The 24301-nt window shown below is 33.1% G+C and overlaps 1 protein-coding gene, 1 long non-coding RNA gene and 1 pseudogene across 2 annotated transcripts; 1 reads left to right on the top strand and 2 right to left on the bottom strand.

The window, feature by feature from the left end:
* Positions 1–7117: 7117 nt before the first annotated feature.
* On the top strand, positions 7118–12416 carry LOC120140818. The gene is made up of 3 exons (XM_039155803.1): positions 7118–7195; positions 8327–8806; positions 12291–12416. The coding sequence occupies exons 1-3, from the start codon at positions 7118–7120 to the stop codon at positions 12414–12416; spliced, it is 684 nt and encodes a 227-aa protein (XP_039011734.1).
* Positions 12417–12697: 281 nt separating this feature from the next.
* LOC120139662 lies at positions 12698–14695 on the bottom strand (annotated as a pseudogene).
* On the bottom strand, positions 12698–24072 carry LOC120142956. Its single transcript, XR_005517902.1, has 3 exons — positions 24063–24072; positions 21021–21027; positions 12698–12906 (listed from the first exon to the last, which is right to left on the bottom strand). It is a non-coding gene; the product is annotated as an uncharacterized LOC120142956 (long non-coding RNA).
* Between the last annotated feature and the right edge of the window lie 229 nt (positions 24073–24301).

Genomic DNA, 24301 nt, shown 5'->3' with positions numbered 1-24301 from the left:
TCTTGTAGTCTTCGAAGTATTTGTTTAAATTCACAGATTTAATGTGTTGGAAAAAATGATTTCCCAAGTCTACTCGAAGTGCCCCCCCATGAGGTGATTGCAGAGATTATTCTATCATGAATAGTTTTTCTTGTTTGCATCCACCATGTGAGTGCATATTCTGAAAATTCCATGGTTATGAGCAGTACCTTATTTTTCATACAGGACAATCGTAGTATGAAAACATAAGGACAACTTTGGTTCCCCAGATAATGTCACCGTCTGGATCATAGTCTCCTTTGAATTGTGGCATTAGGTTTAACAAAGAGTTCTGGCATTAGAAGCCTGAGTTTTCCACGTCTTGGTTGCATTAGTTTTTGTGGAGTTTTTGTTGGTTGAATGACGGCTTGGTGATTTTCTTGTTGTCATCTTTGAATGTTTAAATTAGCCATTTGAGTTGTTTGTGCAGCTATTTGTCATTGTTGAATGTCATTAAGCACGCGCATTATCGATTAGTAGCCATGAGGCCTTGCATGTCTCAAAAAATTCAACACCTTTTACCATCCTGAAAGGTCACAACACTCAAAAGAACAATGTAAAGTGGAAAAGAACCAAAGAACCAAAGAAACAAGAAACATCTCAATTCACTCCAAGGAAGTAATACACAAGAGACAAGTTAGTCTCTGTACTCTTTAAAAACTCTGTTACCAAGAAGTCTCACAATTTTCTTTTCAGAATTCAATCTCTAACAAAGAATAAAAACAACTTAGAAGGTTCCAAGAAGTTAAACAAAGGTTACAACTACAACTTAACGAGAATGCACGAAAGAAGAAGTATGCTAATTGTTTTAATCCTACTAACACAAGAACACGAATGTGCTAGATAATGTAAAAGAGCAAAAAAGGGGAAAACAAAAGAACCTTAAGCAACAAAAATTAAAAAAAGTAGGAAAACCAAACCCGAAAAACCTAGAAAACGCAAGATTAACTTGAGAAATGTTTTAAGGGGTTGCTAAGTCCAACAACCTGAATTGTTTTGTAGAGGTCGGTCTTTGAGTGTGAAATAGCCTGTAAACTTTTAACTCAAATACCTTCATTATTGTCTTGTAGAAATTCATGAATGGGTGAACCCTAATTCTATCAATTTTTCTTGATCACCACATTTAAAGGGGTTGTTGATGTTCAAGTAATCTGATTTTTAAACTAGAATTCAATTTTGTGATGGGGAATATGCCTGTAAAATTTTGGATTAAAATTCCATCATTAGATTTTCTGAAATTTTTTCAACGAATAACCTTAAATCTACCAAACAAATTGCAAAATGCTTTGAGGGGTCGGTTGATGTTTGATTCAACAAACAACAAGAAGAATTGAATAGAATTAAAGAACGCAAAAAAAATGAAAACGATCAATCATTTCGAACTAGCTCCATTGGGTACCTTGAAGTTGATGTGTGTAAGAATAAGCATGATTGCTGATTTCTCCAAGAATTGATACAAATCTAATACCAATTTATAGGTGATGGCAACGGAATGATGAACATTGCTCGTAGTTGAAGAATCAAGTCTAGGGATTTAAACTCAATTAAAGAATGAAATGGAAGATGGATTAGGGTTTGTCGCAAACTAGGGTTTGAATTGGGAAAGTTGCTAGAAAATTAAGACAAGAACAAAAGATCAATATGAAGATAATGAAGATTAAGATAATAGGTAAATAAAGAGAAAAATAAAGATGAGATGACTTAGCCAAAATTAGGGTTTCGACAAAATCGTTATTGGTTTTATGGTGGTGAGCGTAATTGTTGTTGGATGATGAGGATGACAATGATGATGATAGTAATTAATGATAGATAGTTGTCTTACGAACCCTCCTAATCTCAATTGACTAGGCAAACTCGATAATCAGCTCTAACATGCCCTCCTAATTGCAATGAGAAGACAAACCAGAGTGTGAAGATCTCTCTCACGAATAACTTGAAGAACTTAATGATGAAGAATACTTCGAAGACACAAGCAATCAATACTTGTAAAAACGCTATCGTTGTATATTAATCAAAGAAATATTTACAATAGTGAATGCAACCTACTTCATATAGGATGAGGAGTTCCATGAATCTATGCAACTACTGAATAAAATAATAAAAACTAAGATATGTTTTGATTCTATCCTAAATTCTAAAAAATAATATAGGAAAATAGAGACAAAATTTTTTGGTAACCATAACGTATTTTTTTTTATAAAGTAGCACCTAAATAATTATTTCAAGAACAACACTCGTTCGGTTACGTAAATCAAATGTGTTTCCAGCTGAGAAAAGTCTTAATCTAACACATTGCATCTTCCACAATCTTCCACAAAACCACTACCAAACCAGATTTCAACTGTGCACCAGTTTTAGTTTTTTTCCTTTTTAAATTAAACATTTAAAAATAGGGCAAAGTTTATAAATAGTCCCTGAACTTTAGTGGCTTGTATTTCGGTACTCACTTTTGAAACTTATAATACAATAATCGAATTTTAGTTCGTTTCACTAATACCTATCGTTACCTCCCGTTAGTTTTTGCTGATGTGACACCTGACTCCCGTTAAACCCCACCTTCTTCTTCTTCTTCTTCTTTATCTCGATCTTTTTCAGTTTAGCTTCCAAAGCAGCTTTCTTGCAATTCTCCCATGCATCGACTGAAGAAAGCTTTTTGTAGGCTCGGCTCAAACAGTTTGAATCAACTCAAAAGTTCATTCACAAAACCAAAATCAGTTTAAAAGGTATGATTATAGAAGAAAACCCAGGTGAAGAAAGTTGATACTTGTTCTCAGCTTTGGTTTTCTTACTCTCTTCTCAAGCTTTGATCAGTGAAATTTAGAGCTTCCGAGACAGTGGCGGACGCACTAAGCTCCCATAGAAGCCAAGTGCATCCCATTATTTTGGAAATGTGGTTAAATTTAGTTTAATGTGTTAAGGAAAAAAGAAAAAAATTACAATTTTTGCATATCCATTATTTTTAAGAAAAGAAAATTAAAATTTTAGACTCCATTCTTAAATTTCTGGATCCGCCACTGTTCCGAGGTGATTAATTTCTCCATCAGCCTCTTATCCACATGCATGATCACTGAATTCTAACGAAAAACAGTCTCTTTGCTTTTCCTCCTCTGTAGCAAACAAAAGCAAAAAGATGTCCAAAAATATAGGCACGGTGCCGCACTAGCTACAGTGAGAATCTCAAACTATCTATAACAATTAAACCCTTAAATCTACAGATAATGCACCACAGGAAAGTGTGGCCGTTTCAATGCAAAACACAAATTAGTCATATAGAACTATCGATTATGAAATCAAATGCTTCCCTATTTTTGTATGTAATCGGGTATAACTTTAAGAACAAGAAGTGAAGCATTTGACAGATGCCTAGAAAATGAGAATGAGTTTCTGCAAACTGGACAATGAGACTCGTATCGAGAATTCATTGATATGAACGCACCAGAAACATGATATATGACCACAATTTGTATATTTTGAAGGGGAAGAAAACTGAATCATCAATAATAAAAATTAAACATTAAAAAACGAAATTCACAGATCTTTCAATAAAACTAGCAAAGAAAAATCTTACGTAGAACTATTGGCTTGTAAAGAAGATCCCTGCAAATGAAAAAAAGAAGAAGCTAGAGTTGATTCAAACCAAGTCTATTTCACTGATCAAAGCTTGGGAAGAGAGTGAGAAAACCAAAGCTGAGAACCAATATCAACTTTCTTTACCTGGGTTTTTCTTCTTCTTAGAAATCATACCTTTCAAACTGGTTTTGGTTTTGTGAATGAACTTTTGAGTTGATTCAAACTGTTTGAGCAGAGCCTATAAAAAACTTACTTCAATGGATGCATGGGAGAATAGCAAGAAAGCTGCTCTGGAAGCTGAAATGAAATGGAGTGAGGTAAAGAAGAAGAAGAAGAAGGAGAAGAAGTGGGGTTTTAACAGGAATTAAGTGTCACGTCAACAAAAACTAATGGCAAGTAACGGTAGGGATCTTATAAAAACGAACTAAAAGTTCGATGACTGTATTGTAAGTTTTAAAAGTTGAATGACCAGAATGCAAGCACCCTAACAAAAACTAACGGCAAGTAATGGGAGGGATGTTACTGAAAACGAACTAAAAGTTCGATGACTGTATTGTAAGTTTCAAAAATTAGGTAACCAAATGCAAGCACCCTAAAGTTCATGTACTATTTATATATTTTACCCTTAAAAATATAATAAATCGGGTAAATTGCATTTTAAATGTCTAAAATTTTACTTACGTTATGTTTAGCCTTTAAATATGTAATTTAGTTTGAAATTGACTCCTTGATCCATATTTTATAACTTAGTAAAATACGTTTAATATTATAACATTTTGGATGAATTTGACCCATGATAGACCTGTATAAATCATAATTGACTTTTTAAATTTAATATTTTTAATATTATAATATTTGGGTTAGATCCAGTCTATAAAAGACCTATTTAAATTAAAATTAATTCTTATTTTTGTTTAATATATCATAATTTAGTATAATATTATAAATATTATAATATTTGGGTTACATTTGAACGTGAAAGATTTATTTAAACCAAAATTAATCGCAATTTTGTTTAATATATCATAATTTAGTCTGATATTGTAATATCAAAATATTTTTGTTACATCTGGTCTCTGAAAACCTATTTAGATCAAAGTTAATCCATATTTTTGTTTAATACCTCATATATCTAATATATTAAGACTGTAATATTTGAGTTGCATTTGATCCGTTAAAGTCCAATTAAACTAAAATTGACCCATGTAATTTTATCTTTCAATTCAGAGTAGAAAACATTTACGAATAATATGCATAAACCATCTTAGTGGTTAAAGGATTTTGTATTTCTTGATGTCAAGGGTTTGAGCACCGCATATGCAGTGGTATAAACATTAATTGCAATGGTCAATAGTTTTTGAACATATATTACCTTGTATTCACCATATTATCAATAAAAATATGAATAACCCAAATATTTCATTCAATTAGAAATAAAAAATTTTTGCACGAACCAAGTGGTTTCGTGGTAAAGTTATCGTTCCTTGAGACTCGAGTTCAAGCACCGAGAACATCAGAGGTGTGAGCGTTCATGTAAAGAGGTTGAGAGTTATCTTAGAACTATATTATCTTGTAATTACCCCATATAATAAAAAAAATTAATAAAAAGTAATTAAACTTTAGCAAATTTATATCAGTGTGCATGGAAGAAAAACATAACAAATGCAACAATTTTTCCTTGAGTAAGGATAAGATTATCACATTACATTAAAAGAGTTCTTCATTTATATACGTAATGTGAGAAAAACAACAAACATTCCGCCTAACTATGAACACATTACTCTTACATAGAGATTTTAATCATCATAATTGTGTAATCATCAGAAGTTATGTTGAGTTCTTCAATCTTTTATAATTTTTTCCTCGTTTATACTTCTATGTTTGCTTCATACAAATCATCTATTTGTGTTAATTAGTATGTGAACTCGTATCATCGTTATCAATGTTAACAAACTCCACATATAGATATAAAATTGACACAATATATGGCAATCATCCTAATAATGTTAATCATTGTTGAGATAAAACATAAAAACAATCATAGAAAAAATAACCATCATAAAGATAATAAGTAAATGTTTAGTTGAGAGATTCTTGTTTTGAAAGATGTTAGCTTATAAAATTAGGAGAAATGAATTTACTTTTACTCAATAAACCGATTTTTTATAACCCAAATGTAAAATGTAAAACTCTTATATTTAAAGTGAAAATAATAACTATCGAAAATGATAATATAATATAATAATTTCCCAATAGATTCTTAACAAAAAGGAGAAATGTTTAAATTTTTGGAAAAGAAAGTGAGAAAAAATATATTTACAAATTAAATTAGATGGCCTATTCCCATATGTAATGGGGTAAGGGAATGTAGGATAGTAGGCTACCCCCAACGCCAGGTTGAGAGCAGCTTCCGTTGGAGACCTACGGCAGTCAAAATTATAAATTGTCCACCGTGGGACTCGATCCCACGACCACAAATAGACTAATCGTAAAAATTTACGTTAAATTTTGGCTTGAAGATCAGAACGTTATGTTTGGTTGCCGAGGAAAATGGAGGAAAATTAATTGAAACAACAATTGGAAATCTGAAACCATTTAAACCTGCCTTGTTTGTTAACTTTGACATATATGAAATCTTGTTAATATTGGTTGATCCTGAACTGAATTATAGTTAGTTTGGTTTTGCTTGGTCTGAGAAAATGGAGGAATAAAGTGTAAGCTACGTATTTGGAAACTTGATTAAGCTATTTAAACCCAGAAATCCGCTTTTATTAACTTTGTTGATTCATATTTGGGTTCAATTGGGTATCTCCTTATTTCAGTTATATTAATGAAATTATGTTAACTTTACTATTGATTTCTAGTCATTTATGGTTAATGTGTTTTTAAATTGCAGATATGGAAATTTCATGCCTTAGGCATGAAGGCCTTCCCCCAGAAAATCCAAATCCTGAATACACTGAGCATTTTCTGCCTGAAGAATTGTGCAGACCGAGTTCGACAAGTGCTCAGAAAGAGAATTGAAATTTACTCTTAAAGGGTAATGTTTTCCTTTAATCCGCTTCATTCAGTGTAATGGCCTACTTTACTATTACTGAAGGGACGGGTGCAGAATTTTATGTTATGGTGTGTGAACTTAACGCTTATATTAGAAATTTAGGCAATATTGCTTTTTGGTCCATACCTGGTTTATCTGTATATGCACTATGCCACTATTACCCTTTGGTTGATCACGTCCCTATAGCAATCAGCTTCTTCTGAAGCTGAACGATGAAATTGTAGGAGAATTAAAGTTTTGCTCGTTTGTCATTGGTGAACATATCAACTGATAAGAATAAGTTTATGCATTTTTACTGATACTAACTGGGATCCCGCAAAATCAGTATAGATTAAAGGGATATAAAATTTGAGCTTAGTGCAGAATTTGTCAATTGTGTCAACATGATTGTTAATCTCTTTAAATTTTCATTATCCATTTTTTCTTTTTTTTAAAAACTTTATAGGGAAAGTGATGAAATAGCTGGTTATGATGCAGGCTGCAGATGCGGTGTTGAGGGCCATTGGTAGCAGGTGGACTGTACCATGGACAGCAAAGACTATTCTGCAGGTTAGCTTGTTTACTTGGTATTCTGTAGAAATATATTTGGAAACAGCAACTGCTTTCTTAGCATTCATAGATGTTTGTAGTATGTTTTGTCGATTAATCATACTGAAATAAGCGGCTAAGGTACATGAACTCGATGAATTTATTTGTGGCACGGCTTTCAATTGGGTTGCACAAGATGACATGTGGTGGACTCAAATCTATTTTTTAAACCCCCAACTGTTTGGATGAGTGATTTCATTTATAGTAGGAATTAAAATTTTAAAATGAATATTATCATGTAATCACACTAGACTATTCAAAAAAAAAAAAAAACTAAAACAGAGTTACCTTGTTTGGAAAATGAATTTTGGAATTGTGAAAATACTTTGAATGAGGGGTTTTGGAGGGTTCAATTATCTTTTCCCATTCCACCTTTTGTGGTGGAATTTGTGAAATTCTTTGGTTTTGTGGTAAGAAATCAACATTTACTATTTTTCTCGATTCTAATTACAAAATCTAATTATAATATTTTTTTCGTATCTACTAATGTCTATACACTTTTATATATTTAATGATACCCATGCTACATATTTTTTTCAACATTTTGCTTCATTTATCTCTAATATCGTTATTTCTGCATTATAATTTATAATTGTTTTTATCTCACCAAATTCTGATATGCAAAATTTCTTTCTAAAATAATAATTATCCAAAAAATGGAATATATAATGCTGTTATTTGGAATTGATGCATCTCAAGACTCTTCAAAATTTTCTTTCAAAACACAACCTAAACGAATTTAGGAGAGGAGAAAATTGAGAGCTTTCACATCCTTCCTACTGTATCACTGATGGCAGTTTCAATATTTCCAGGTAGATAACACGAACAATTATTAGTTTATTGTTTTATATCTGATACTTGACAATTTTTTTGTCTAGGAGATAGGAATGGAAAATGAATTTTGTTGAAATGATCACATCTGAAGCTAAATGTTAATAAATAATCATCCTTGTTAGCATTTTAAGACTAGGAATTATAACAATGGATGGAACTAAATGAATGACATTTTTTTGTGTGACAATCTCATTGATCCTTGGATGAATTACAAATGTGTCAATTTGTTGCATGATAATATATTATGTGCTTATGCAGGTTATGCTTCTATGGGTAGCTGCATTCTGGTTCGTCGGGTCTTGGATGGTTCCTTTTGCTGCTCACATGGTAGGGTTCAGCAAGGAATCTCTGACATTCAGAGGGCAAGCCTTGTTCAGCCTCATGACTGACGTAACCGAAGGCCTTGCTGGGGTTGCAATACACCACCGCTGCCTGTCTCAATTTCATCCCCTTCCATCAGATTGGTTTAAATTTAGCTTGAGAGGAGAGTGGCTTTTTGATGTCGCTCTAGGATGCCTCATGTTCCCTCTCGTCAACCAATTATCACACTTCAACCTCAACTTGTTGCCCCTTATGCCTTCTGCTCCAGTAACCCTCTCAAGCGTTGAACAATCAATTTTAGCTAGAGATCCAGTAGTTATGGCGCTATATGCGATAGTTGTTTCAGTTTGTGCTTCCGTGTGGGAGAAGAGAGTTTTCCGGGGTTTCCTTCTCCCGTCCTTGACCAAATACATGCCTGTATGGTGTGCAATTAGGGTTGCACATAATTCGGATTTCAATCCGATCCGGATCGGTTTTTATCCGATCCGGTTTTTTCCCATAGAAAAAAAAACCGGTTTATAAAATAACCGGTTCGGTTTCTAACCGGTTTGGAGGGCCGGATATCCTAACCGGTGTAACCGGTTTCGGTTTTAAAAAAACCGGTTTTTTAAAAAACCGGTTATAAAAAACGATTTGAAAAAAAAACCGGTTATAAATAACCGGTTCGGTTCTAACCGGTTTGGAGGGCCGATATCCTAACCGGTGTAACCGGTTTCGGTTTTAAAAAAACCGGTTTTTTAAAAAACCGTTATAAAAAAACCGATTTAATAGTCCAGATTGCTCATAGGGAACCGATTCCCCCCAAGGGGGTACCGATTCCTCACTGAATGGTTTGGCTCCGAGATTTCCAGAATGCTCGGAGGGAACCGATTCCCCCATAGGGGTACCGATTCCCCCTATTCAACGGTCGAAATATTTGAATTTTACACTTAGGGAACCGATTCCCTATGAGAGGAAACCGATTCCCTATGAGAGGGTACCGATTCCCCCATGCTCCAAGCATTTTTATTAAATGTTTTCACACTTAACGGCTATATTATCTTCATTAATTATCACTAACGTTCAGAAGTGATTCAAGGTGTATTTAAGCAAGCTTAGAAGCCATTGATCAAAGACAAGAAACATCAAGCAACTAGAATCAAGAGAGAATCAAGAGAAAGCATCAAACCTCAAGTTCGATAAATTCAAATACTTATTGAAATACTTAATTAACTCACATAATGAAATACTTAAATACTTCCAAGTTTGATAAATTCAAATACTTAAAACTTCCAAGTTCGATAAATTCAAATACTTAAAACTTCAAGTTCGATAATTGAAACAAAGTTTACGATAATTGAAATAAAGTTATAAAATAAACTACATTTGCCATTCTTCTTCATCATCTTCGCCTTCTTCGTTTGGAGGGGATATTCCAAGTTCGACTTCTTCAATGTGTAAGTTTGCTTCCAAATCGGCATCAATTGCATCTTCTAGGGTGGTGATATGTTGCTTACGAGCCGCTCCATCCAAATAATCCTTTAAACAAATGCATACTTCACCGACTCGGGACTTAGTCTTGATCTCCGTTGTGATATAACCTGCCACTAACAGAAAAAGCGGATTCCGAAGCTACCGTAGAAGCTGGACGGTTAGTAATCACGAGCCATGGCGGCTAGAATCGGAATTGTGCTTCATTTCTTTCCACCAAGCCAAAATATCCAAACTTTCAAACTCTTCAAATGTCATTTTTGATAGAAAATCATGACATGTAATTTCCCAACTCGCTACTTGGGGTGGTAGTACGTGATCGTTTGGATTGGGAATTTACAAAAGTGTTAAAAAGATTCAAATTATGTTACTTGGACGTCTACTAGATGATTCCGCATTCATTCTCATTTGATCGTGTATTACACTACTTGATCCATATTTAGTTAAATAAATTGCAAACATGTCTCGAAAACAGTTGTTAAAATAATTTATTTGGTTTTGGACAAGTTGGGTTCATCATCGGTTAGATTAAAGCAAACGCAATTTGTTCAATTAGTGTTTCAACCCACCAACATTTAACGTTGGGTTTAAAGCGGCGGCACAAGTAAAATGGGGGGAATCTCCTTAAAATATTTTAAAAGTTTTTCCTTCATTGCAAAGCCATTTCTTGAAAAACTTCGGTTTCAAATTCAAAGTCTTTAGTCGGGTAGCCAACAAAATATTTGATTAAGAACCAACGGCTAGTAGGGTAATAAACACCGGATAAAAAGTTGTTGCATTTTTAAAAAACCTCAGCAAATCGGTTTATTTTGGCTATAGTTTCCCAACTCGAATCCGGATAAATGTTTGGGACATGACCCTCTCGAAAAGCCGATCGTGAAATGTTGCAATGTTTCCCTTTGCCTTAAGGCAGTATGCATCATCATCCAAGTTGAGTTCCAACGAGTTGGACAATCCAAATTAGGACCCAAAGCTTTTTATTAACAGACTTACAAAATCGTTTATAATCATTTAGTCTTTTGTTGTTGTTACAAAGAATCGATTTATCATTGTTTTATATTCTAATCTAATTGGTCAATAACCTCCAAACCGCTTGCACGGATAAATTAATTATGTGTGCAACGCAACGGTATGAAAAAACGCACCGTCTAAAATCGGTGAAAGTAATATTTTCAATCTTGGAACCGCGTTTGTATTATTCGATGCATTATCAAAGATAGAAAAAACTTTATTTTCTAATTTATAAAGACAAATTACCCGTTTTAAAAGTGTAAATAAATTAGCATCGGTATGGCGGCTCACCGAATAATTCAAACGCGATTGTTCTTTTCATCATTTGCCAATTATCTTGATCTAACCAATGTGACGTAACGGCTAAAAAAGAATTTCCGGTATTATGAGGGGAACTCCAAACGTCACATGTAAGCGACACATCATAACGGTGTTCTTGGAATCCTAAAATCATTTTTTCTCTCGCCGTACGCCACATTTTTATAGCATCTCTTCTAAGGGTAGTACGACTTACTTGAGTATAACGTGGTTGCATTAGTTGTTGAATTGTTGTCGTGAAATCTTCATCATCAAAGTGGTCGAACGGCAATGCTTTTGTAATCACGAACTTTGTAAACGCTTCTCGTAATTTTTCGTTGTCGTAAACAAAAACACACCTTGCGGTGTAAGATTCGATTGACTAGGATCCGATCTTGAGCGAAGTGCCTTGCATGATTTTGTCAAATGGTCTTCAACGTGTGTTTCCTTCCGTGCAGAAACTTTAGACAAAGTTTACAACGCGCCCTCCTCGAGCCATTTGACATCTCACATAAATCGTAGTGATCCCAAATATCTTTGTTTCGAGTGTGTTCGATCACTCTCACGACTTCAAGTTTCCCCCGACGGAAGATTCAGCAGTGTTACTCATGATGAACAAAAATTACAAAACTAAGATTTAAGAGATGTTTAAGTGTTGTGTAATAAGATTTGAGAAAGTTGTAATCAACCAAATACATCCCCAACCTATTTATACATGTTTAGGTGGTAAAATGAAATTTTTTAAAAAAAAAACGGTCAAAAACGGTCACAAACGGCTATATTAACGGCTAATTTTTTAAACCCAGACCGGTTTTTTTTTTCGGATAAAAACCGGTTTTTTATCCGGTAAAAAAACCGGTCTGGGTTTTTTTCTCCAAACCGGTTAAAAAAAACCGATTTTTCCCAAATCCAGTTTCGGATATTTTTTTCGCAAAATCGGATATTCGGATTTTTTGTGCACCCCTATGTGCAATACAGGTAAGCTCGGTTGCCTTTGCTCTGGCACATTTTAATGTACAGAATGCTACCACTTATTTTCCTAGGAAGAATGGTGATGGGGAGTCATTTTTGCGCGGTCGAGGAATTTATTGCCATCTATGCTTCTGCACAGCCTATGGAACAGCTTTGTGTTCTTGGATCTAATGAGATGATCATCTTGTCTTCTAATGTTCAAGCAAAACAGATGGTTCAGGCCAATGTTCTGGGGTATGATTTGAATGAATGCTGCCATCTGAATGCCGCCGAGTAACACAAATGCTGCATGCTGGAAGGCAATTCAGTTGATCCGACACTGCTCGTGAGAATTGCATGCCATTTCTGCTTGTCTATGGCTACATCAGGGACAGAAAAAGTAACCAAGTAATGAAGACTATACGTCCAGTTTGGCCAATGGCAACCTCCCGTCTTCGAACTGTAAAAACGCGTTTAAACTTGTTTTCTCGACATATGCCTGCTATTGTTTTCTCGACATATGCCTGCTATTGTTTTCTCAACATAAACAAATGCAGTAGCAGTCGAAACGATCATGAATCGATCAAAGCCTCCAACATAAAGCAAAGTGAATCATTCAGAGAGATATCCAATAACAAGTTGAGTTGAGAGGAACCTTCAACCCGATGTACAACACCCTAATCCACAACATACAATATGATAACATATTGTGACCATACCGGATAAATTTTAACACTACCTTCACAAACACATCTACCGCATGTATGTCAAATCCTAGCAACAGCAACCTAATTTTTCTTCTTCTCCTTCAATGGTCCCCTATGAATCTTACTTAGGACTTTCGAATCGAACACTGCATACTGCTTCTTGATCTCATGCCATGCTTTTTCTCAGCAAATGGATCCACCTTGTCTTCATACTTCTCATACAGCACAGGCACAGTGTGTAGTAGAACAAAGACTATTTTACAAAACCATTAACATAAAATCAGGAAACAAAAATGAGTTAGAGGGAATGAAAGCAAAGGTTTTGAAGTTAAGTCATATACCTATGTAGAACAGTGTCAAGAAGTTGCACCAATTTCCCACAATAGACAAGACCCACAAGCCAGCAATCACCTGAACAATGGCGGTGCCAATCCAATATGATAGTCAAATGCCTCGTAAAATACTTGAGAATCTTCAAATAGATGAAATGATTGGGAATGTAACCATTGCATCACTATCTTAATTCCTAGTTGGATGAACAGTTCCAAATAATCAACAAGAAAACTATTCAGCGCAAATAAATAAAAAAAGTAATAGAACATACAGAGAGGAACTTCTTAAGTTCTCTTCCTGATGCAATATCCCGCAGGACAGCAAGAGCCCAATTAATCTCAAACCTAAGTGCCTCGGCAACTCTAAAACCGAGTCCTTGGGAATTTGAACTTCAGGAATGCATGGTGGAGACCTACTCAAAACAAATCGCCATTATGTCCAGCCAAAAGAAATACGAATCTGAATGTAGCCCCAAAATTAGAGAATAAATTCACAGCTTACTTGTGAACGAAGGTAGTAGCATTTGACAAGAACAGAAGTGCAAGAGCAAGTATCAACAAGTGACACACTAGTGTGAGAAGGTGGTATTCGAATAATTCAAACAAAACCATATTACAGTTGCAACGCCTAGCGCTCCAGCCGAAACCTTTTTGTTCCTCCACAGGAAAATATCAGCCTCTATTACAAATACACCCAATTATAAGCATGCATCAAACAATTATTGACCGAAGGTAATCGTTACTGTGATAATCAATTTAAGCAATAAAATTATTATCAGGGAAGATTATTGATACAATCAACTATGATGTTCTGAAGCTACTGATAAAATAAGATAATACCAGACTCCGTTCACTCTAACAAAGCAATAAAGTAAAATTCAGTAGATCTATTCGCATGATTCAATTGAAGATATAGAACTTCCCTAACTTACTTTTATGCTAATACAGATATTAACATATCAAAAACCATATTCAGCTCAAAGAACACCAGTTAATCAAACACAAAAGCTCGATCTAAATCATTGAGTATGATCTATCTCTTTAACGATCACCCATTTTTAAAAAAAATGGAATTTAACTGATTCATATCGGAAATCGGAACTTCAAAAACCCAGACTTGAAAAAGAACTGAAAAATTAAGTGAACAAATTTAAGGAGCGAAGAAAGGGTTTTTGTAACATACGTTTGCCTCCACCAAGAACGTGGTGGACGGGCCTTTCTCTTCCAAAGAGACGGAAGACTTGGCCTTCGTCGATGATTCCAATGGCTTGTCGTCATCGGAATCCGACGACGATGACGATGAATCACCTTTGATTTTCTCCGATATTCTCCAACAACGATTCCTCGTGCTTCTCTTCGTGGTCAGCCATTTTCTCTCAAACGAGTTTGAAGATCCAAAAGAAAACTCCAGAAATGAAATCTTAAGAGTGTTCTACTGTTCTCTTCTGTCTCTTTAAGCCCTCTAGCTTGATAGAAATCTTCACCTTAGATCTGATCTGAACCGATTAGTGATACGGTTTTAATCTGGACCGTTGATAGGTTTGGAAATCCGAAGCTGTAGGCTTGGTGGGAAACCGGAACCCGAGAGTGGAGTTGTTAAAAGAGAGTATTTACGTTTTATAGATTCCAGGAATAACGACCGTCTTATTTTGATGAACATCGTGAGTGATACAGTCGGACGAATATTATAACGACACGTGGAAGTGTAAAAACCCTCGACTTATTTTTATTTTTAGACAATATTATTAAAATGATATCCAATTAATTTTTCACTAAAATAACAATAAAAAAAATTAATTTTAAACCGTAACTCATTCCGGCCATAGAGGAGGAAGTGTTTTATCAAAGCTCTTCGTAGCAAATAGGGGTGATTATTGAATGAGTTGATTAGTTGGGTAATAATTGATTTGTGCTCATTAACAAGTTTTTTTTCTTCTTCTTTTTTAAGGTTTTGGTTTGAGCATAAAAAATACTATAGGTGTGAGCGTTCAATGTTAAATGATTGAGAGTTATCTATGAACACATATTGCCTTGTACTTACCCATATTAATAAAAAAATATTTCTCAACTTGACTTGTTACTCATTAAGCTCGTTAAAGTTTTGCTTAACTTGTGCTCGTTAAAGTAAACTCATTGCTCTACTCATTGGTCGTTAAACTCATTGCTCGTTGATCTCCTCCTTGGTCGTTAAGTTTATCGAAATTTTTACCTTGCTTTTAACTATAAGTAAAATCTACTAATACAATAAAGAGCCTAGTATAGACATCCTTTTATTGTTTCCTCCATGGGTACTCGGGATACAATCAGATTGTTATAGCACCGAAGGACCAAGAGAATAATACCTTCACATGCCTCTATGGTACCTATGACTTTATGAGGATGTCCTTTAGCATTTGCAATGCTCCAGCCATGTTCCAAAGATGTATGTTAGCCATCTTTTTAGACATGGTTGAAGAATGTTTGGATATCTTCATGGATGACTTTTCAGTCTCTGGAGATGACTTTGATTTATACCTTAGAAATCTGGCCAAGGTGCTGAAGAGATCTAAAGAAGCAGACCTGATGTTAAACTAGGAGAAGTGTCACTTCATGATGACCGAAAGGACTATTCTAGGGCACAAGATCTCGTAGCAAGGAATCAAGGTGGATAGGGCAAAAGTTGAGGTGATTGAGAAGCTACCACCTCCCACCACGGTGAAGAGTATTCAAAGCTTCTTGGGACATGAAAGTTTCTATAGAAGATTCATAAAGCACTTCTCAAGGATCTCCAAGCTACTGTGTATATTGCTCCAGATTTGATTTCACCATTTGAACTTAGTGTGATGCAGTGATTATACGGTGGAAGCAGTACTTGGGCAAGTCGAGGTAAATTTTTCCTATTATTTACTATGCTAATCGCACTTTAAATGAAGCAATCAATTATATATTCACTAAAAAATAATTGTTGGTCGTTGTATCTCCGTTTGATAAGTTTAGAGCATACTTGATAGGCACTAAAGTCATTGTAAATACTAATAACTCAGCTATTAAGTACTAGTGACTAAAAAGGATGCAAAACCTAAACTTATTCAGTGGATACTTCTCTTGCAAAAATTTGACCTAGAGGTTAATGGATAAAAGGGAACTGAAATCAAGTTGTTGATCTGTTTCTAGGCTAGAAAACTAGGTTGAATGCGATAATGAAATAAAGATTAAGGAGGAATACCTGATGAGAAATTATTATTTGTTGCGATAATTTTGGGGTATGCTGACATTGTTAATTTTCTAGTTAGTATTTTGCCTCTTGATTTAAATAGCCAGGGAAAGAAGAAGTTCAGTCATGATGTTTGTTCTACTATTGGAATGACCCCATCTATTGAAGTAATGTGCTAATCAAATAATTAGAAGGCATGTCCTCGAAGAGGAGCAAAAATATATCTTATTCCAGTGCCACACAACTTCATGTGGTTGGATTAATGCTAAAAATGTTTCCTAAAACTTGAATCCATTAGAACAACAAATCCATCTATTATCTTGAACCTCTCAAAAACCCTTTTTTTGAAACTAAGTGAAAAAACTGAGAAATGGAGCTTGATTAAAGCTTGAAGAGTGAAGATTAATAATCTTACCTTGGTAACCAACTTACACTTGAAGCTCCTATAATCTCAACTTGGAAAGGAAGAAGAAGAGAGAAAAGATGGAAAGAATAAGAAAAGTTTTGGTGAGAAAATAAGGGGAAGTAGTTCACGTTAACCATATAAAAATAGGGGTTTTTATCTTTCATTAAACCATGGGTAAACTACACTTTTAGTCCCTCTACTTTTAGTTTCAACTTAAACCACCTAACCCTTGGCCCAACTTAATCTCACTCTCTGTTAAATAAGTTGAAACTATTCTAATGGGTCCTTTGGCTCAATATATGGTCTCGGGTTGACCCGATCTACTAACCCATTTGGGGCATTACATGGCCTCTACTCATATCACTTGATTGAGAGCAATTTCTTTCTCTAAAAACTATTTGAGAAATTTCGTCTAAGAAGACCAAGCGGCTGCTAGACATCATATTCTATTTATAACGTGTTGCACTAACCCTTATGGCTTTATTCTGAATTTTAAAAATAGAAATAATTATTCTAATTATATTTTTTTAATATAATTTCAATATTTGTCTATATGATTACAATTACACACATACACATCAAATATATATATATATATATATATATATATATATATATATATATATAATTATGTTAATTATACATTTTATTCATGCACAATAAAATTGTACATGTGTAACTCATTTATAAATTACTTATTTCAATCTAGGGTCTGACCCTGTAGGTTCCTGTAACATTAGTAACTATTAGAACCATTCTACTATTACAAACAATGAGTGATATCTAGAAATATATCATTGTCATCTAAGTTACAAGAAATTGTGATTCGACATAACCTCTTCGTGACTAAATCCTTTATGTACTATATACTTTTTCCTTTATATCTAGAATAGGCACAAGTTCTGGAATACTCAAATTAGTATGGCCATCTAATGTTTCTTGATATATAAATAGACTAAATTAAATGAACAACTTGAAATATCTCATATCAACTTGTTCGAGAATGGCCATGCATTTATAGTCTCACTCAATCAAGTGGCCTGAGATATATTTCATTATGTAGAAAACAATCCTATCTTGATCATTCACACCTCACTACATATATCATGATATGTTCAATATCAGTCTTTATAGTGCAACCAGTTACGGAGCATGTTTAATTGTATCAAAACATACAAAAATATATGTTGAGATAGTAATGATCTCAAGCCCGAGGATCATACATAATTATCACCATGATCAATGTTATGATTGTCATAATAATCCAAGAAACATGTTCATATGGGTCAATCCAATATATTATTTTCTAACGACATACTCATGTATCTATTTTGACATCTCTGTGTCAAACAACTCGTTGTCATCAATCAACTCCATGTTAGCATTAAACGTATTATTATGTACATGTCCATAATAATACTTGACTAAGGATCTTAATATAATCATATATTATATGGACTTTTATCTTTCAGTTTATGTTAGACACAGAATACAACTGAAAATACCTTTATTCAATAAAACCGATAAATAAAATTTATCATTACAATCATCTCATGATTGGTGGGTATACCCTAACAACGAACTGAATGTACATGATTGTTGTGTTGGTAGTATTGACCCTAGGACTTGTTTTTCTTGTGCTTGAATTTTACATGATTTCATGTTATCTATGCTTAAAAGCTTTAGAAATTTTTGTGAAGAACTCTTACATGCCTTAGTATGATAGAATTAATGACGGTTAATCTCAATGATAGCACGAAAGGCTTAAATTAACTCCCTTGTGCTTACTGAAATTTTGAAATGTGAATAAACGCCAATGACATAAACTGTTAGGGACACTCCTATTTGCATTACATTGCCTGGAAACTCCTTTAATAAATGACATAATAGCATATGAGTGAATGAAATTCTTCACGAGATGACTCTTCTTAATAGGCTCGAGGATGGGGGTGTTGCTCCACTTCATTTTTAGGTCTTGGTCAATAGGTGTGATGAGATGAAGCCCCTTAAAAACAATGCAAAATTTGTTAAATTAATGGGAGTAATGTTGTTTAATTGTTAAACAAATGCTAAGGTAGACTAGAGAACTTACTTAGGAATTTTCCAACACTGTTAACCATAGATTTGATGCATTTATGTACACACATGCAGAAAACCTAATCTTAGGTAAAAAATTTTACAATCATGATATGTCTAGCAAGTTGAAACCTATATTTCTAAGGACTGAAAATTTTGCCATAGCATCTCTTGGGATAACTTTTTCCATTACATATTGTTATTGATCACTACTCATTTCTTGAGTACAAGCAATAGCTTAAGTCTGGGGGTGTGTTAACCCCATAAAAAGGGTATATTTCATGCCTTTTTACTTGGGTTATTGTTTGATTTCAAGTTCAATTAGTTGTTTTTAGTTTCATTAATCATGCATGTGGTGTAGTTTGCTTGCTGGTATTTAATTATCTTATAAATAATGTTGTGATAGGAGAAGGTAGTGTTATGTGTAGGTGTTAAAGGAAAAAAGAGGAATGATATTTACTGTAGCATTTCAGATGGCATTTATGGGAACAGATGAGGACAAATGAAGACATTTTGTTAGTTGTACACGTGACCCCCTTTGCTAGCTCTGGGTCTACACATGAAGTGAATATTTCTCTAGGGCACAGAAGGAATTAGGGCACAAATTGTAAAAGCCCACTATATAAAGCAAAGGACACCCACTTTTAAGGCAATGTTGGAATTTATGAGATAAGAAAAGAGTGTGTGTGTGTGTGTGTGACAACTATCTTCTTCCTCTTCTTCATCTTGGGTGACCACTTTTGTTGAATGCTCTAAGAGTGTGTTTGGTTGGGGGAATGTGAGATTCCCATGGGAATGGAATCCACATTCCCCCGTTGGTTGGCCAGGAATGTCATTCCCGGGAATCTTACATTACCAATAGTGGATTTTTGGGGTATATTACCGGGAATGTCATTACCTCCCTTTCCTTAGATATTGTTGGATTACCGGCGTTTTGGACTAAAATGCCTTAATTTTTTTTCTTTAAAAAATATCCTTATTCTGTCATTGAATAATAAAAATTCTATGAAGGTTAAATTACAAATTTATCCTTAAACTATTTTAGATTTACAAAAAAAATCTATAATTAAAATTTTATATGAAGTTCAGGGGTTAAAATAAAATTTTACCCTTTCATTAAACTTTTTTATATTTTCAATTTGAAAAAAATATATAAATTTTATGAATTTAATTTTTTAAAGAAAATATATAAATATTTTCCAACTTGTTAGAAAAACAAATATATAATAAGGACAATTTGGTCAAATATACATTCCAATAATCTTTTATTCCTTTAACCAAACACGGTAATCTTATATTCTTGCTAAACCAACCAAACACAAAATACAACATTTCTAGTAATCCTATTCCCTGGTAATCTTTTATTCCCACTAGTAATCTTACATTCTGTGAACCAAACGCACCCTAAGGGATATCGTGCATCTCTTGAGAGAAGCTTGCAAGGAACGAATCAGCTCAAGGTAGCTCAGGAGTTTGCTTATTATTAGTTTACTCTTGCGTGGTTTTATCATTTCTTAAAAGTCGCTTAAATTTTTCATGGATGATTTCTGCCTAGCCATGAACTAATATATCTTAGCTTGGGTTATTATGGATGGTTATTTTTTCTTTAATGAATGTTTTAGCATTTTACTGTTATTATTTGTTGTCAATAGTTGTTGTTTTGTTTAAGTGGGAAGCTTTCAGAGTTAGCTATCATTTAGTTAGTTGCTTAATGTTTGAGAAAGTTAAGCATGAATCTATGTGAACAATGGGGTTAAGCTATTAAGTTTAACTCTGACTCACATTGGAGATATAGATTGGGTTTCAACGACTAAAAGGAGTAGGCTTAAAAGATAATAATGTGCTAGGACTCACACAGAGATGTATGGCCTTAGTATTTTTATTGTTGATTTCCTGCTAGAGACAATATAGAAACAACCTAGTCTATTATGTCGAGCAATATATTGATGGTAAGATGCTAGAAATTTGTTAAGGAATATATAAGAAATTGTAGTAAACCTAGCCTTTTATCCTTTGGGATTATGCAACATGTGTAAGGTCTCATTGTCTTAATTTGTAAAACCCAGTTCTAGACATCTTTTTGGTACAACATTTATTTACTTTGTTCATATCACTTCGCATACAATACTTTCATTTACATTTTGAGTGCATTTACTTAACTTAAACTCCTTTCAGTCCCTATAGATACAATCTCACTTACAACTATTATTACTTGATCGATGTGTATACTTGCACAATTTATGAATCACTTTATACAATGCAACACTACTATCTGAATGATTCGATTATAACCATTTTTTCAGCAAGGATTACATTAATAATCAGTTGGAATTCCTCCATTTGATTTACTAATGGTTTGGAATCAACCAAATATACTTCATGAATCTGGAAACTAAAAACTTTTTAGCTCTAGCATATTCGAATGATATTTATGGTTTATGCCTCCAACAATATCTTTACCATTGGATAATAGAGTACACTAGATACATGAATCCTGTAAACTATTCAGGATATAGTTCTGGCATATGAAGTCAGAGTGCTTCCAAGTTTCAACCATATGAAGGTGGTGATATTATCTACCTCTTTTTCTTGTTCTCCTCTTTAAAGCAGGATGATCTTCCAAGCTTCAAAACATATGAAAAAATATACAAAAATATATATGTATTTTATATGGTTATAAAAACTATTTAAATTGGAATAAAATAATATCATAAATTATAAATATTTACAATTTATATTAAACAAAACTCGAAAATTTGACTCGACTTACTCGAAAAAATTTCAAGTCAATTTCAAGTTGTAAAATAAGACTCGTCAACTCGAAATTTTTTGACTCGACCGATCAAACACTTGCCTCTAACCAGCGTACAGTAGCGCAACTGCAGAGATCACAAAATATCATCTATCACCGAAAACTATAGAAGAAGAAAGTGTATGAGTTGTGTTTAACCTATTATGAAAAGTAAGGTCATTAGTAGTTGTGAATGACAAGATATATCATATTAATATGTTAGGTTGATTTATCCAAAGGGCCTAACAAGTTTGAACATTCAAGTCACCCACATTATGCAAGTGCACCCCCAAACCCAATGGATTCAACGAGCTTGGATTGCAACCTTTACACCTGCACACAAGGTAGAATTTCAACACAAATCATTCAATAACTAACAGTGAATGGTGTATATAAACCATTCCATGCTTATTATTCCACCAATGTGGTATATATGGTCTTCCCATTTTTCTTACACAACACAATTCACATGTACCCTAAGTTGAGCATCGATTTCTCATCACACTCAACCATTTTGAGCATATGAAATATTGTTGTAAAGATCTCATGGAGTAGAATATGAATCAGTAAATTTATTATACGAATCTCCCTTTACTCTTAGAAAATATGCCTCAAAGTTTCAATTTATCACAATTTTTCCAATAGATATCACCATATCAGGCCTTTAAATCAGTTCTTGATTAGGCATGAGGGTATCTTGAGAGTTTCACATTGCTAGCCATTTTGCATGTTTTTGGACCCAATTAATTGTTAATGTTTGCTGCTTGTTTGTCGACTTTGTGCATTTTGTCCAAGTCCATAGCTGGTCCGGGAGCATTTTGCATATATCCAAACCAACGCAACATATGTTCCGTTGGGTACCACTTAACAATAAAGTATGATAAGGGCATGCTCTTATGTCACTCAACTAAGGCACGGAGAAGATTATTAGAGTAATTTATGCAACTATTAAACAGTTTTAACTGAAATAAATAAATAAAATTTATATCATTTATATACTATTTTTTATGTACATTATCTTCGAAAATTTGTTGCATGAAAGTGAAAAGCAAATATCGTCTTGTTGATGACCTAGGTTTAATTGGATATATGTAGTATTATAAGGTTGATTATAATATTGAAAACAACTTATATTAGGTGGTAAACTAAGAATGTTCAGAGCATAGAGTTATCTCAAGTAAATAATTTCAAAGAATTAATATGTTATCTAAAGTTCAAATAGAAAAAGTTTGTCTTGATTACCAGGGTAAGGTGACTCCCAATTAGAGATAGATGTGTTAATAGAACTGACAACACATTGATCTAGACCTAAAATAGATTAAAATCATAAATTCATTTAAAGATTAAATTAATTGTGGCGTTTAGAACATATTTATCTTAATCTTGAGTAAACGTGGGACCATATTATGTGACTCGAATACTTTGTATATTAATTATGTTGTGTCTTAAAGTAATAACATGATCTATGATGTGTTGGACATGTCACTCATGCATGATGTAGATGCATTTATAGATTTGTAATCATAGTTCAATTAAAGATTAATTAATATCTTGTTAATGTCATTGTAATGATTTGTGAAAATAAAACGTGGTATCGGGTCATTGGTAAAGGATAAATGATTAATTAATACTTTATGTGATAATTATTTTTACTATTTAATTTATAATGAAAATTTTAATATAAAAGTGATCAAATTAGATGAATAAGTTTAATAAATGATTGTGCATACATATGAAACTTTTAATATATATATGAGTTCAATCATGATATTTTAATAGAATGATTCATTAACTTTAATAATTTAGAAGTAATCAATTGGCATAAAATTTGGAATCAATATACATGTTATTTTAGCTTACATTATATATGATTTAATGGTCCCTCCGCTAGCACTTTATAGCTCGTGAACGAAATACATATTAAAGAATGAACACAAGGATGATTTATGGATGAGAAATAGGTTGCAGAAAATTTCTTACTTCAAGTAATAATATTTTCTCATGGAAATGAAAAATAAAATTTAAAAATATAACTTTGTATCATTATGGAATCTAAAGTAGTATATTAAATTAATAAATCGTTTAGTATTTAATAATTTAGATAATTATTCAGTGAAGTCCAACATAGAATATTAAATTAAAAAATTATTAGTTTAATTAATATAGTTAAAAATTAAATAAAATATAACATAAATTCTAAGATGATAAAACTGGGATGACTTCGTGGAATTAGAATTCGACTATATAAAAGTTATTTTATAAATAAAAAACATTTTTAGCATAATTAATTTATTTGATTACATATTAAAATAAATTTAAACTTATTTTAATTATTAATTATTTAATTGAGTATTTGCATTTTGACCTTGAGAATTTAATTAATATCATTATTAAAATTAAATTAAATTTTTAAAAGAATCGACCTGATATTAAGCCCACCCAGCGGCAAGCCTAAAGACAAAATGAAATTCAAAATAGGGCTTCCCAAAAAAAATTGCGAAGTACTTTTATCTTGGAATCAATGATATTTTTTTTATAGTGTATAAAAAACGTCATGTTGAGGTGATGAGTTTCAATAAAAAAATTTTTTATTCAAATATTTTATTTTGAAGTGATAAATTTTAATAAAAAATTATATTTTATTAAAACTTATCACGTCGAGATAACGAGTTTAAATA

Source organism: Hibiscus syriacus, unplaced genomic scaffold (genome assembly GCF_006381635.1).
Source record: "Hibiscus syriacus cultivar Baekdansim isolate YM2019G1 unplaced genomic scaffold, ASM638163v2 tig00002237_pilon, whole genome shotgun sequence".
Lineage (NCBI taxonomy): Eukaryota > Viridiplantae > Streptophyta > Magnoliopsida > Malvales > Malvaceae > Hibiscus > Hibiscus syriacus.
Note: the sequence above shows the minus strand (reverse complement) of the source record. Positions and strands in the feature narration are given on the sequence as shown.

Bases quoted from the DNA above. Each gene is read 5' to 3' on its own strand.
- LOC120140818 (XM_039155803.1), top strand. From the start codon at position 7,118: ATGCAGGCTGCAGATGCGGTGTTGAGGGCCATTGGTAGCAGGTGGACT. The intron at 7,196-8,326 runs GTTAGCTTGTTT...GTGCTTATGCAG, and splicing joins CAGCAAAGACTATTCTGCAG to GTTATGCTTCTATGGGTAGC. The intron at 8,807-12,290 runs GTATGGTGTGCA...CCTATGGAACAG, and splicing joins CCTTGACCAAATACATGCCT to CTTTGTGTTCTTGGATCTAA.